Here is a 14,472-nt window from a genome sequence, read left to right as displayed (position 1 = left end):
GCCTTGAGCCGTGCTGGGCAGGCTGGGTTCTCAAATGCTTAATGGACTAAAAAGGGGTCCCCTCCAACAGGATATAACTTCCTGAAAGAGAAGACTTCATTGTGGGATTCTGATTCCTCCACACAACTTAAAGCAGTACCAGATATGAAATGTATGATCCCAGAAACTTTACCTTCCCAACAGATGTGTTTTTTCCTTTTTAATTTAGTTTCAGACCCTCTTTTACCCAGTAGTCAATAAATGATATTGGATAACAGACAATATGTATTACTACTCTTTTCTACTTTTCTTTCAAATCTAGGGACTTTTTACTCTCATATCCCTACAACACCTTTGTGAGGAAGTCAAAAGAAGATTATTCTTCATTTAACAAATAAGAAAACTGAGGCACAGAATGAAATCCCTTACTTTTTAATAGTGTTATCTACTTTACCTGGATTCAGACTAGCCTTTTCCTCACCCATACCACAGTTATGTACGTGTAAGATATCCCAATCTCCCACCCCTGCAACACTGCTGGTTAATACTTGAGCATTCTTTAGATTTTGCCTCCACAATTTAAACTTCTCTGGGTATCAGGGTGTGCTGCCACAAGGTCAAAGACCATGTTCCCCAACTCCTCTATTTACCACTCTTCCTCAGTGCCCAGTGAAGACAGATTCCAACCTTTGGGCCGAGGAAAAAACACCCTGGGAGGTCAAGGCCAGCCAGGAGTCACAACCAGCAAGAAGCAAAAGACCTAAGTAGGTAAGAACAGATTCAATGGAAAAAAGGAGGGGTCACCATTAAAAAAAATCAGGATACTCCTTTCAAAAGGTTTCCAGTTGGGGAGTACCTGGGAAGGAAAGTAGCAGCAGTGGTGGCAGCAGCAGGCCAGATCCTTCCTGCTGCACCCTCTTACAGTCATTTCTTCAAGGCACCCAGGCTCTTCAGGGCTTCCTGGGCCTGGGTCAGCTGCTGTTGCAGCCTCTGGCGGGTGCTCTCATTGGAGGCCCGCTTCAGGAGGCCCTGCATTTCCTCTACCACTGCTCGGTGGCCAGGGGTGTTATGGAACAGCCGCACTGCCCGGTCCCCACAGGAGGCCAGAAGCCGGCCAGTGATGTCAAAGGACAAGTCAGTGATATACTCCCCATGGACCTGCTCAAAGCACTCCTCCTTCTCACCCCGCCGGGTGTTGTAGAGATGAATACTGCTGCCACTGGCCAAGGCCAAGACCTGGGCATCAGGGGAGAGTGCCAGGCGACATGGCATGCTGCTTGCCTCTTCGAAGGAACCTGTCCTCAGCAAGTAGGGGTCCTGCTGCTTCTTGTATTCCACATCTGTGTCCCACAGTTTCCATGTACCATCCTTGGAGACAGAGGCCATCCTGCAGCATGGAAAATCACAGCTCTAGCGCCCACACACCCGGAGGAGAGGGCACTGGGACAGCACTAAGGGCTCCAACTAGGAAGCCAACTCCACTACTATGTCTACTTCCTGCTGAGGGTCAGGTACCCCACCCAGTTCAGGGCTACTGCAGAGACAGGCAGAAAGACCCTAGCTACCAAGAGGAGCTGAGAGCCACTGGTAAGAAATCAGAGAATTCACTCACCTTCGGGAGTCATTGGAGAAGGCAAAGAAGTGGACAGCTGCCGAGTGGCCCTTCAGTTCAAAGGCTCGTACAACCTCTTGGAATTCACCTTTTTTCCCAAAGCAGACCTCCCAAACTTTGACATCTGGGGTGAAGCCACATGAGGCCACAAACCTGTCATACAACCCAGATTCCTTTCAAACTTGATTTTAAGGGCATCTTATTTCTGCAAACCCATTAAGCCTCTTCCTTAAAAAATTTAATTTTATATATAAATGACACAATCTTTTAAAAGTGCTTTTACACACATGATCTCAGTTCATCCACAAAGCCATGCTATAAGATACACAGTACCCCAACTCAACCTTTTAAAAACTATAGATGAAGAAATAGAGACTAAGGACTTAAATCTAGGTGTCCTGATTCAACACTGTATGCTCTCTCCACTATCTGTAGCTGGTTCACTGCTCTGTCCCTAGCCCCCAGCCCAACCTCTACCCATCCCAGATGCCAAAGTCCCTCCTTCCTCACCTGCTACAAGGAGATATAGCAGCATGTGTATTGTTCATCTGGTTGGTGTTAATGGTAGATAACACCTGACCTTTCAGATTCCAAATGAGGATAATCGTGTCACTGGAAGCAGTCATGATGAACTTTCCTGAGAATTGAGGGGAGTGACATAAGCTGAGGTTAATTTTACCTGACCAACTGCCAATCTTCAGTGAAACACACAGGAAAGCCATTGCTGCCCAAAGTACCCATGCTCCCCTCCAGGGCCAAGGGTCAACACACATAAAGACTACTAAAGAATGTGGCTCTTACCTGCCTTACCTGGGGATTTACTACGGTTCCCAGACTCCGGGGAAACACAGAGCCAGAGTCCTATTATCATGCTGAGGCTGAGCAAAATGCTAAGAGGCAGCATGAACTCATTCAGTATTTATAACTAGAGCCATTCCTTCCTGCCTTAGGCAAGCTCCACTCTCTGAATGCCTCTTACCAGTATCAGCAATGCCAATGTTGATGACAGGTGCCTTGTGCTTTTTAGGAAAGTCCTCTGGAGTGGCTGTGAAGGTATATCCGCCATCCTCTCGCTTGCTCATCTTGAAGACACGGAGGGTTTCTCCATTGGCCAGCCAGACAAGGAAGGCTCTAAAGACAAGGAGCAGACAAGTCAGTCACACACTCATTTGGACATGGACCGTATGTGAGCCAGGTCCTATACTGCAATAGATTCTGAGGAAAATCAAGATCTCCCCATCCCTACAGTTCAGTGTTATAACTTAACCCCTTGGTTCAAAATCTAAAACTCCCCACTAGATAGAACTCTAATAGTTTTTGTTCCTTTAGTTTCTTTGCAGGGCTTAGAAAATCATTATAGCTTCCAAGACTAATCTGGAAACCAGACTTTGGTACTTCCCAAGTTACTTCCTTGCTATATAACTGCCTAGCACTCTAGGGAGCACCAGGCAGTGCTCAATCTGTCTGGATGCTCTCTTTCTGCTACCCTAAAGGGAACCCTGAGTCCCCCCTCACTATCCCAAACCATGTATGGGAAGGCCATAAGCTTCAGGCTAGGCTTCTACAGGCAATCCTAAGGCTCCATCCTTCCCACCTGCAGTCAGGGCTGAAGCGCACCAGCGTGGCATGGTCCAGCTCTACATTGGCTCTCATGCTGCGGTGCTCCCGCTGTGGAAAGTCCTTTGTGCTCCAGATACGGACGGTTCGATCATCTGCACAGGTGGCCAAGTATTTGCCATTGCTGCTAAAGTCCATGCAAGATATGTTCCCACTGTGGCTCTAGGGGGAAAGGTTGCACGTGTAAACAGGAACCCCCTGGGCAGATGGGGAACACTGATGTGCAGCCATGACTCCAGGGCCCAGCTGCCTGGATTAATAGCAAGGTGCTGGCAGGATGCAGTGAGAAGGGATAGAATGGGACATCCAGACTGACTTTGGTCAGAGACCAAGGGGTCTGCAATATGCACAGAATACTACAAAGGAAAAGTCTGTGTAGGGGTTTAAGTCTTTGTATTTGTGTTGTGCATGGTACCCGCGTATGTACCTTCAGGGCCGCAGCTAGGAGGCGGTGGGTGAAGTTGTGTTGCTGAGGCTTCTCCTTGCGAATACGCTGTTGCTGTTTCTGCTTCTTCGATTTTGAGGACTTGTCAAGTGGAAATCCATTTGCTTTTTGGCCTATAAGGAAGGGCCATCTCATTCATCCATTTTATTACTCACTCAATAAACATTTACTGACCCCCTATAGTTGGCCAGGCACTGAGAGGAGCAACAGTAGATGACCAGATGTGTACCCCATCCTCAAGACAGAGTGGTGCAGGCAAAGAGAGAAGCTTTGGAATCAGACTTGGGTTTGGATTGTGATCTTGAGGCTGCCTGCTGTTAGTTCATATAGAACCTCAGTGAAAATTAGAAAAGGTGCCGTGTCTGGACTGGTACAGCTTAGTGGGTGCACAGCACAGCCAGAGTGCAGATCCTTGGCTAGACAACCCTACACAGAGAATAATGTGCACCCGGCAGTCCCAATCTTGGGTAAGTTACTTAACTACTTTGGGCCTTGGTTTCCTTAAAGTTGTCAGAATTTGATAATATACACAAAATGACAAGTAGAGTACCCAAAACAAGCATTAAAGGCCCAAAGGACTAGAGAAAACTGAGGAATGAGAGGCAGTTAACACGCACTGAGTTACCCTGCCCCAGAAATGGTGCAGGTCACTTTTGCATAAAATAGCTAATTTAATTGAGAATCAGGCCAGGCACAAAGTCGGCAGGTGTTAGATCACTGCATACCCTCAATTCCTACAGAAAAAAAAAAACTCCTGAGGCCAAAGTACAAAGATGGCCACAATCTGCCCTCTGCTTAGCTCTCCAGCCTTGTCTAAGAACCCCCACCTTCGCCCCCCCTTGTCTCTCCCATCCCACTAAAGTCATACCAAATGATGTTGAGGGCTCCCTGCCTTGTGTATGTTTCCTTTGCCAGGAATGTTCTTCCTTCCTTGGCCTCCTGGCAAACTCTTACACAGCTATGCTTTAAGACCGCATCTCATGTGTTGCCTACAATCAGTGGAGGTTTCCTTGACAGGCACCCCACCACCACCAAAAAAGCAGGCCTGGCCACTCCCACCACAGGGTTTCCTGTTTCTAGTACTGACCCCTTCTAGGAAACGTATTACACTGTATTTTTTCGCTAATATTTTAGATGTTCTTCATTGCCCCAGAATGGACTCCCCCCTAAAAAAGACTCCTGTTGAGATAGTAGGTACACAATAAATCAAGGAACTAGTCAGAGTGCTCACAAATGAATGTCAGTCCGTCACTCCCTCACCTCCCCGTCCATTTTCATAAAATAACGAACAAATAGTGCGCTTGGGAGTTTACAAGCCACCTCGCAGCAACCCCGGAGACAAGCTGAGACTCAAAAGGCAAAGTGGCACCGAGGAAGCCGCAGAGTGGGATCCAGGTTCTAAAGTCTTCCCGAAGGGGCGCGACCAGCCGGGCCAGGCAGCATCTCTTGTCGAAAAGCGAAGCTCATTCCACAAGAGAAGAAACTGAGGCCCGGAGGGACCCTGCACCCCCGCGGGCCCAGACTGCCGGTCGGAAGCGAGGTCCCCGCGGGTTACCCCTGCTCGCCATGGCCCCACTGACCGTCGGACCGGCTGCTAATCTCCTCCTCTGCGCGTAGCCACCCTCGCGCTACCGCCGCCGTCGCCATCAGGGCCAGCAGCCCGAGCAACAAGGACAGACCCATCAGCTCCGGCATCTGCGGTAGTTCCATGTTGGCTTGGCTGCTGCCACCTCAGCCTCAGGCTACGCAGGCGCCAGCACGTCTTGGCGGGGAGACGCACGCACGCGGGGCGGAGCCTAACCGTTAAATCCTCCTGAGGGGCGGGGCCTACCTATTGGAGGGTCCCAAGGGGCGGGGCCTGGCCTTTAGGGGAAAGTTTTCTGAGCATCAGGGAATTCAGAGGGACGTCTACTATTAATGGAGAAGAGGAAAGGTAGCCCTAGAGTTAGAGTGTGCAACAGCCTCAGCAAAGAAGGATGGATACTGCTGTGTCTCAGTGGATTGAGTGCTGGCCTGCGAACCAGAGTCGCTGATTCCCTTCCCAGTCAGGGCAGCCACACATCCGTGTTACCTTCCCTCTTCCTCCCTCCCTCTCCTTTTCTCTAGAAAACCAGGAGGTGTTTGCTAGGATCCAAGAGGAGGTTGATAAGGGCCTGGACTTAAGGGTGGCCAAGGGAGTGGAGAGGAAATTGAAAAGACGATTTTTTAAACAACACATTTCTTATTTTGAAATAATTAAAAGTTAACAGGGAGTTGAAAAAATGAACGGGAAGTTTCCGTATAACCTTCACCCAGTTTCCTCCAATGGTAACATCTTGCATAAATATATTGTAATAGCAAAACCAGGAAATTGGCATTGATACAATCTATACGCTTATTCAGATTTCAGCACAAAGGATGATATTCTGAAAGGCTAATAGAATTTGAATTAGACCCATTTGGCTGGAGAGGGAATAGTTCCAGAACAGGCATGCTCTGGGAGCCTCCCAGCCCTGAAACCCACAGCAAGTGGAAGTACCAGGGTCAGAGATTCATGATTCAAATATTTTCATGCCTAACAGGGAGCCTCTCCTGACAATGCAGACCCTCTGGTCTTTAGAAAGTCCGCCTGAGGGGAAAGGCTGCAGCAGAGACTAGATGACAGGCAGACACACCCACACCCACAGCCTTGGTGAGGAAGCAGATCTAGTCAGAGAGCAAATGGAGCTGCCTCATTTCCTTCCCTTTTGTCCCGTATGTGCGCCTGCGCGCTGTGCGCACTGGGGTCTACAGAGCTGTGGGCAGTGGGGTGGGGAGGGCTGGAGGGAGTGTCCAGAGCATCCTGGGGCTTTTCCACATTAATTTGCTTTTTTTAAAAGTTATTTTCTATTTATTGATTTTAGAGAGAGAGAGTCGGAGGGAGAGAGAAAGATAGAAATGTCTATTTGTTGTTCCACTTATTTATGCATTCACTGGTTGTTTCTTGTATTTACCCTGACTGGGGATCAAACCCTCAACCTCCGTGTATCAGAATGATGTTCTAACCAACCAACCTTAATTTGCTTTTTCGAACTGTAGGCCCAGCCAAGAACCACTTTCTTTACCACCTAGAGACAAAGCTGTACTTTTAAAAAGAATTTAGTTTATTAAGCATTTTGCATGTGACTTTTTTTTTTTTTTTAGAGAGAGAGAGGAAGGGCAGGAGAAAGAGAGGAACAGAAACATCAATGCATGCAGGAGAGATACATCAACTGGTTTCCTCTTGAACGCTCCAAACTCTGGGCCTGACCTGGCATGTGTCCTGGCTGGGAATCAAACCGGCAACCTTTTGGCTTACAGGCCAGCACTCAATCCACTGTGTCATACCAGCCAGGGCAGCATGGTATTTCTTGATCCAAGAGCTTTGCATTTCACTTAATCTTCTCACATTCTCATTGCACAGATTAGAAGACTGATGCTCTGGAGGTGCTCATTAAGTGACTTCTCGGAGGTCACACAGGTAGAGTGAACCTGGGTACACACGCAGGACTATAACTTGAATCTCTTGCTGTGGGGAACAGAGAGAAACAAAAGTAGGGGTCATCTGTGTACAGCTCAATTAGGGATACAAGATTCTTTCACATCATGAGTTCAGTTGATCTTTACAGACCTTTCAGATGCTATGAAATGATGTTAAACAGGTGAAAAAAACTAGGCTCAGGTCAAGCAATTTACCCAAGGTCAACAAGGAAGTGAGGGATAGAGCCCAGAGTCAAACTTGTGTCTGCAACACTCCTAATCCATACTCCTCCCACCACACCACTGGGCTGTGGTAGGGAAGGTCTTGCTCTGTCCTCAAGCCCAGTTAGAAGCTCAGGTCAACATTTGGAAGTGTAAGTAACAACACAAAGCAGGATTTGGCAAAGCCGAGTAGATCAGGGAGGGAGATCAGCCAGTGGATTTTGAGGGGTAGCAAGGCCTGGCTGTATCTGTAGAGGTGGACATTTAGACAGGTGAAGCATAGTCCAGGAGGGATTCCAGGTGGGAAACAAGGCATGAGCAAAGGTGTAGAGCAGGGGTGTCCAACGCACTACCTGCAGGCCACAGGTGGCCCAGGATGGCTATGAGTGCAGCCTGACACAAAATCATAAATTTACTTAAAAAATTACTTAGCTTTACTACTAAGTTTCATACTGAGTTTTATTACTTAGATACATACATTTTCTACATTAGTGATCACAAACTTGGGACCTGCTCAACAGTTTTAAAAGAGTATAGAAAGGACCACTGCATACTTGGGGTTATTATGTAAGGACTTCTTTGCTTATCTGTGATGGTGGATATCACAAAAATTATGCAGAGACCTTTATTTTGCTCATCAGTTTTCATTAGTGTTTGTGTATTTAATGTGTGGCCCAAGACAACTCTTCTTCCAGTGTGGCCCAGAGACCCAAAAGGTTGGACACCCCTGGTGCAGAGGAAGAAGTAACTGGTTCCTGTGCAGAAGAGGGTGACTGTGGTGGCCTGAGTGCCACAGATGGGGTCGGAGGAAAGGATTAGGGAGGAAGGGGTACGTACAGGGACACAGCAAAGTCTAGGCCTCCCTATGACCCAGCGATTCCACTTCCGGGGCTTTACCTGAAGAAACCCACAATATTAAATCTAAAGAATATATACACCCCGATGTTCTGGCAGCATCATTTACAATAGCAAAGCTATGGAAGCAACCCAAGTGCCCATCAATAGGCAAGTGGATAGAAAATCTGTGGTACATACATACAATAAAATATTACTCATCCATAAAAAAAGAACAAATTCCTACCATTTGTGACAGCATGGATGGCCCTAGAAGGTATTATGCTCAGTGAGAAAAGTCAGTCAGAGGAAGACAAGTACCATTTGATTTCACTGATGTGTGGAATCTAAAAAAACAAATAAACAACAAAAGTTGAAGTAGATTCAGACACAGAGCAAACTGGTGGTTTGCCAAGGGGGAGGGTGGTTGGGGGACTAGGTTTTCAAAAGATGGAAGGGGGATTGGGGGATGGGTGAAAAAGGTGAAGGAATTAAGAAGTACAAATTGCTAATCAGAATAGTCAAGTACAACATAGGGAATATAGTCAATAATATTTTAATAACTATGGTGTCAGCTTGGTACTAGATTTATTGGGGTGATCACTTAGTAAGTTATATAATGGTCTAATCATTGGATTACACACCTGAAACTAATATAATAGTGTACATCAACTCAAATTGAAAAATTAAATTATTTTTAAAAAGTTTAGGCCTGTCTCCCTCTCGGGCTGATCAGGTCTTTTAAAGGCAAAGCAGAATGATGCATCCCAGGAACCACTGGAGTTTCAAGACCCCTTGGAGTTGAAGGGAGGGAGGCTGTGGAAAGAAACGAGGCTGCAGGGGTAGCACGGCCCAGTTACAAAGCTCCTGGAACATCTGTTCAAAAAGCCCCTGGACTCATCAGAGGGGTGTAGGAGCCAAAGAAGCGATTGGAGCTTTCCCTCCCTCTGGCCTGTGTTAGGTGAAATGATCAATTTCCTCATGGTTTAAGCAATAATTTCAAAGTTGGGGCTCCAGACACAGCATTATTAGAAATGCAAATTCTTACACTCTGTCCCAGACTTGCTGACTCAGAAACTCTGGAGGTGGGGGCCTGGCAATCTGTATTTTAATAAGCTTGCTGAGTGATTTCTGATGCATATTAAAGTTTCAGAACCAGAGTAAACTAACTTGGGCCCCAGACATATGTAATTTGTAGCTCAAAGCCTCTATTACAGTGGTTCTTACCTTGGCTGCATATTGGAATCACCTTAAAAGGTGCTGATGTCTTAAGTCCCATAGCCAGAGATTCTGATTTTAGTTCACACTGGACCTGGTCATGAAGATTTTTAAAAGTCCCCCTCCCCCAATTATTTAAATGCACATTTATGTTTGAAAAGCAGCTGTAAAGGACACAGGAAGTAGGCTCATGCAAAAGGTGATGTTCTGTTGGACCAGGGTGGTGGCCGTGGAGATGGATGCTTACCACATCAACTGGCCAGGCCTTGGTAAGAGATACCATAAAGTAGTGGGGAGTGGGGAGGAGGAGCCAAGGATGGAAGCAGTTTGCTCAAGCGTCTGAATGGTGGCACCTTTCCTGGGGATGTAGAGCACATGGAGAGGACCAAACTTGAGGGGGAAGACCATGAGGCACAATCTCAGGAATGATGAGTTCTGTTTTGGCGCCTTCAACGTTAAGGGAGCTGTGGAACTTTCAGAGGGAGGGGTCAGGGTAGCAATCAAATATGTGTTTATGTAGCTCTGGGGGAACAGCAAGACAGATAAAGGGTGGGGGGTTCTCAGGAGAGAAGCAGAAGGTATGGCATCACCTGGAACTTTTCAGAGTGAGAAGGAAAAGGGCCAGGGAAAGGGGTGGGAGGGGGAGGCAGCTCTGGCAGCAGGAAGGCACTGTCAGGCGAGAGGAAGGAGAGGCTGGCAAAAATTTTGGATTCAAAAGAGGGGTTCAGGAAGATGGTCCGAGGGCCCAGGGAAAGACAAGAAGGGCATGCAGAGTGGTCATTGGGTTTGGCCATGAGGGAGTCAAGGGGCCTGGCTGAAGGAGCCAGTGCAGGAGTGAGGCTGGGGTGGAAGGTGGGAGGAGGGGCCCAAAGGCAGGCAGCTGGGGGTAAGTGGGAGGGGAGAAGGGAGAGCAGACAACTCTCTCTTAAAGGAGGGTGGCATCTAGAAGGGAACACAGAATCAAGGGGGTGTCTTATGGAGATCTTCCTGGTGGGTTATGAGTGGGTGAAAACAACATAGTGCAAACTGCCAGGATTTTACCTTTCAAGGAGCCACTTCAAACTGTGGTCCGCAGCAGCGAATAGCATTTACAGGCTGGGTGCACCTGTCATCGCACAGCAAAGAGAAGTGGCTAAAGCAGAGACTAGAGTCAGACACTCTGGGTGAGCACCTCGTGAAGCATACAACCTGAGGCTAGTTAACCTCTCTGTGCCTCAATTTTTCATCTGTAAAATGGGGATGATAATAATGATAACCCTTCCCTGGCTGATGTGGCTCAGTGGATTGAGTTCTGGCCTGTGAACAAAAGGATCACTGGTTCGATTCCCAGTCAGGGCACATGCCTGTGTTGTGGGCCAGATCCCCAGTCAGGGAGGGGTGTGTGAGAAGCAACCACACATTGATGTTTCCCTCCCTCTCTTCCTCCCTTCCTCTTTGTCTAAATATAAATAAATAAAATCTTTAAGAAAAATAATGATAACCCTGACATATGTAGTGTTCTTTGCTCGGCACTGTTGTGCTTCATATATACAGGGACCAGCAGCAGTTAAGGCCTGCGTAAGTGTGGTTGGTAGGGTAATAATATGGGTGTAATAATTTATAGTTTTAACTTGAACATTTCACCTAAAATGTCATATGGTGTGCTTGAGTGTGATATTGTTATGTTACAGAAATACATGCTTATGATTTTGTAAAAAAAAAAGGGGGGTGTTATTTGTGCTGGACCCTATATTTACTCTTTAAAAATAACTTTTTAAAAAGATTTTCTTTATTTATTTTTAGACAGTGGGGAAGGGAGGGAGAAAGAGAGGGAGAGAAACATCAGTGTGTGGTTGCCTCTAGCACACCCCATACTGGGGATATGGCCTGCAACACAGGCATGTACCCTGACTGGGAATCAAACCAGCAACCTTTTGTTTCGCAGGCCAGCACTCAATCCACTGAGCCACACCAGCCAGGACTTTAAATAATTTTTTAATTAATTTTAGAGAGAGGAAGGGAAAGAGGAAGAGACAGAGGGAAGGGGAGAGAGAGAGATTTGTTGTTCCACTTACTTATGCATTCACTGGTTGATTCTTGTATGTGCCCTGACTGGGGATCAAACCCTCAACCTTGGTGTATTGGGACGATGCTCTAACTGGGCTGTCAGGCCAGGGCTTATATTTGCTTTGAAATCCTCACAAAAGGCCTGTAAAGGTATGTATTGTAGGGATTAAGCGAGTTAATATACATAAAGCACTTAGAATAGTGCCTGGCAGTAGTAAACACTGGATCGATGCACAGTTATTGTTATTATTCTACACGAATGAGGAAAGGACAAAGCTCACGGAAGACTGTGTTTATATCCTGCAAGTGCTTCCAGAAGTGAGAGGCCTCAGACTTGCCAGCTCTGCGAGGAGAGGGGTGCAGCTGTGAACAGAATCCCAAGAGCCAAGACAATCGCCTGGTTCATAGTCGGCACTCAGGGAGTATTTGCTAAATGGATCAATGAAAGGATCAATGAAGTATTTTACCTCAACTCCATCTGAAGTATCAGTTCCTTTTGAGACAACCCAACCAAGCGGCCACCCGGTCTGCTTGCACGTTTTGCACAGTGGGGACGTCACTACCCCCTGCAGCACCACGTTCTCCTGGGTGGTTCCGACGAATGGCCCTGCACTTTTGCTCCTTGGTTCACTAGCTCTGCCCTCTTCCAATGTGGAAAGTGGTGAGCTTCTCTGAACCCTCTCCTGGCCACGGAGGGAGGATTTCCAGGATGTGTGTCATCACTCGCTTGGATGACAGCAACAGTCTAAATCTGGCTGCCCTGCTCCCACCATTGCCCCACAGCGGCCTGTTCTTAACTCAGCACCCAGAGGGATCCTGTTCACAAGTTAACATCTGATCTTGTCCCACCTCTAGTCAAAACCCTCCAGTGGCTTCCCAGCTCAGAGGAAAAGCTAAGGTCCTTTCAAGGCCACCGCCCACTGCCAAGCGACTCTCCATCCCAGAGTAAGATACGCTGACAGTCCCCGACAGTTTTAATTTTTATTGGTCAAGAATTCTTTACAAAACCCGCACACATGCATCCATACACACATACAAGATGCCTGCTTTGGTTTGGCCACCCCCCTGCTGTGTGTCCTCCTGGGATCATAACTTGGCTTCCTCTACCCAGGCCTGCAGCCCCCCAGGTTACCAGTGAAGGAACAGAGAGGTGGAACCTCCTCTCTTGTTACTCTGTTCAGAAACAGAGTCCTGCGCCCTCCCTGTTGGGGAATAGGCAGGAGTGACAGGGAAACAGGATTGTCCTGTTCCCTCCTTCAAGCTCCCTGAGTTGCCAGTTTAGACCCCCAAGTGTCACAGCTGCTGAGGTCTTAGGATCATCTTCTGGCTGAAGCTTCCCCACCCCATTTTTGCATACTGGAAAATGGAGGTGCAAAGAGGGACCATGAGTACCCTAGGTCACAGTGTGAGTTACTGGCAGAGCAGAGACTGGAACTCAGTTCTTCCCAGCTTCCAGGAGGAAGGGCAGAGGCTAGGGTCCTGCTTCACTCTCAGGAAACAGGACAGCCAGGGCCTGGGGCAGGAGGGAGAACCTATGCACAAGGAACATAGTCCCAAGGCAGCTGAGTGAAGGCGGGGTCTGGTCAGCACTATAGCGGTTTGCCAGGGGTGCCCTCTGTAACCGCCCGCGTGGCTTGCTCAGCTATACAGCCTGGGTCCGTCAGGATGCTGGTAGATGTGCTCAGCTGGCGGAGGGAGTTCAGGACAGCTAAGAAAAGAGAGAGAGAGATACCTCTTGGGGTCAGGGCCCTGCCCTTGGATGCTAAAGACAAAGGGGTAGGGAGAGATGCTAGTTCGCATGGCTGTCTGTAGGTATCCTGGAGCATGGTGGGATGGCCAGTACCCGAGGCTATTTTGAAGGCAGGCTGAACCTGGAGTCTGAGCAGATTGCAACCCTCTGCCCTGAGCCCTAGACATCCCGCTGGGCAGGCAGCTGGCTCACGTACTTGGCCGGAGAGCAGGCAGGGAGCAGTGTTGATCCAGCCAGGCCAACGAGGTCTGACGAAGGCTTTGCAAACTTGCCGTGGACACCATTCCATTGAAGGATTCAAACAGAGGCCGGATGAGGATGCTGAACTGGCCCAGGTCAAGGAGCAGGACTGTTGACCAGCCAGTATTCTCACCCACCTCACATGTAACCCTGGCATCTGGCCCAACCAGGGAAAAGGCCTGGCGACTGTGAAACCTTCAACTCCAAGGACCCCCACTGCAGCCACCCTCCCTCCAATCCTGCGGCACTCAGCCCCCTCCCCCAGCTCCTCCACGCCCTTCTGAGCTGGGCCATCCCCCATCCCTGGGCTTCCTGCCACGGCTCAGTCCAGAGCTTGACCAGGTGAGGGGGTGAGTGATCCCATGTCTTCCCCAGGGCCCAGCCCACACATGCCACTTACAGTTTAGGTCCCAAACTGCCCCTGGGATTTTCTGTAGGTGAGGCTATGGTTCCCCTACCCAGAGGCCCCTTTCTCAGTTTCCCTCTGTGTCCAGCCCATCACTGGCAACACTTCTGGCCAAGATACTGAGGCCTGGAAGGAGCGAGTAGAACTGGAGTCCCTTCCCCTGAGAGCAGCTCTGAAACCCTGCCTGGCCTGTGAAACTGAGCCTGCAGCCAGGCACAAGCCGGTCTGGCTGCAGCACTCACCCTGCCGCTGGCCAAGTGAGGATACTACCCAGAACTTCCAGTTTTGCAGTGTCCGGGTCCGGACATAATCATCAAACATGTCTCGCATCTGGTCAAAACGCTGGTGTGTGATGGGCACCCCAGTAGCCGGCAGCTGCTGCTGGCACAGGCTGGGGACATGGGAGGGTCAGGGGTTGAGTCAGGCAAGAGGCCTCCCTTGCCCCAGCACCTGCAGGTCCCTGCCTACTTAATGGCAGCATTGAGCTCCTCAATCTGGTCCCGTAGCTGCTGGGCCTCCTCCTGCAAGGCTGCCCGCTCCTGCTGCAGCATGGTGATGTACTCAGCTGTCTTCTGCAGGGTCGTGGCTTTGCTGACCTGTGGGCATTGCCAGTGTGGGCTCAGGTG

The 14,472-nt window shown here is 48.7% G+C and overlaps 2 protein-coding genes across 6 annotated transcripts in view; both read right to left on the bottom strand.

Annotated features, from left to right (window-relative positions):
* Window positions 1–398: 398 nt before the first annotated feature.
* Window positions 399–5,408, bottom strand: TBL2 (transducin beta like 2). Its single transcript, XM_045819561.1, has 7 exons — window positions 5,234–5,408; window positions 3,636–3,766; window positions 3,186–3,370; window positions 2,571–2,722; window positions 2,102–2,228; window positions 1,592–1,744; window positions 399–1,366 (listed from the first exon to the last, which is right to left on the bottom strand). The coding sequence occupies exons 1-7, from the start codon at window positions 5,361–5,363 to the stop codon at window positions 904–906; spliced, it is 1,341 nt and encodes a 446-aa protein (XP_045675517.1). The 5' UTR covers window positions 5,364–5,408; the 3' UTR covers window positions 399–903.
* Window positions 5,409–12,417: 7,009 nt separating this feature from the next.
* MLXIPL (MLX interacting protein like) overlaps window positions 12,418–14,472 on the bottom strand; it is a 34,495-nt gene continuing 32,440 nt past the window's right edge. For all 5 annotated transcript variants that reach the window (XM_045819412.1, XM_045819408.1, XM_045819409.1 and 2 more), the window contains 4 exons: window positions 14,315–14,442; window positions 14,114–14,237; window positions 13,397–13,526; window positions 12,418–13,158 (listed from right to left, as the gene is read on the bottom strand). In XM_045819412.1, the coding sequence (XP_045675368.1) occupies window positions 13,040–13,158; window positions 13,397–13,526; window positions 14,114–14,237; window positions 14,315–14,442 (501 nt within the window). In that variant the 3' untranslated portion in view covers window positions 12,418–13,039. The remainder of the gene's footprint in view (window positions 13,159–13,396; window positions 13,527–14,113; window positions 14,238–14,314; window positions 14,443–14,472) is intronic.

This window comes from Phyllostomus hastatus, unplaced genomic scaffold (assembly GCF_019186645.2).
Source record: "Phyllostomus hastatus isolate PE091 unplaced genomic scaffold, TTU_PhHast_1.1 phas_scaffold_385, whole genome shotgun sequence".
Taxonomy (NCBI): Eukaryota; Metazoa; Chordata; class Mammalia; order Chiroptera; family Phyllostomidae; genus Phyllostomus; species Phyllostomus hastatus.
This window is presented reverse-complemented; position numbering and strand designations above follow the sequence as displayed.

Excerpts from the sequence above, each read along its gene's own strand:
- TBL2 (XM_045819561.1), bottom strand. The coding sequence starts at position 5,363 with ATGGAACTACCGCAGATGCCGGAGCTGATGGGTCTGTCCTTGTTGCTC. Across the intron at positions 3,767-5,233 it reads GATTAGCAGCCGGTCCGACG|GCCAAAAAGCAAATGGATTT; the intron begins GTCAGTGGGGCC and ends CCTTCCTTATAG. Across the intron at positions 1,745-2,101 it reads GCTATATCTCCTTGTAGCAG|GTTTGTGGCCTCATGTGGCT; the intron begins GTGAGGAAGGAG and ends GTTGTATGACAG.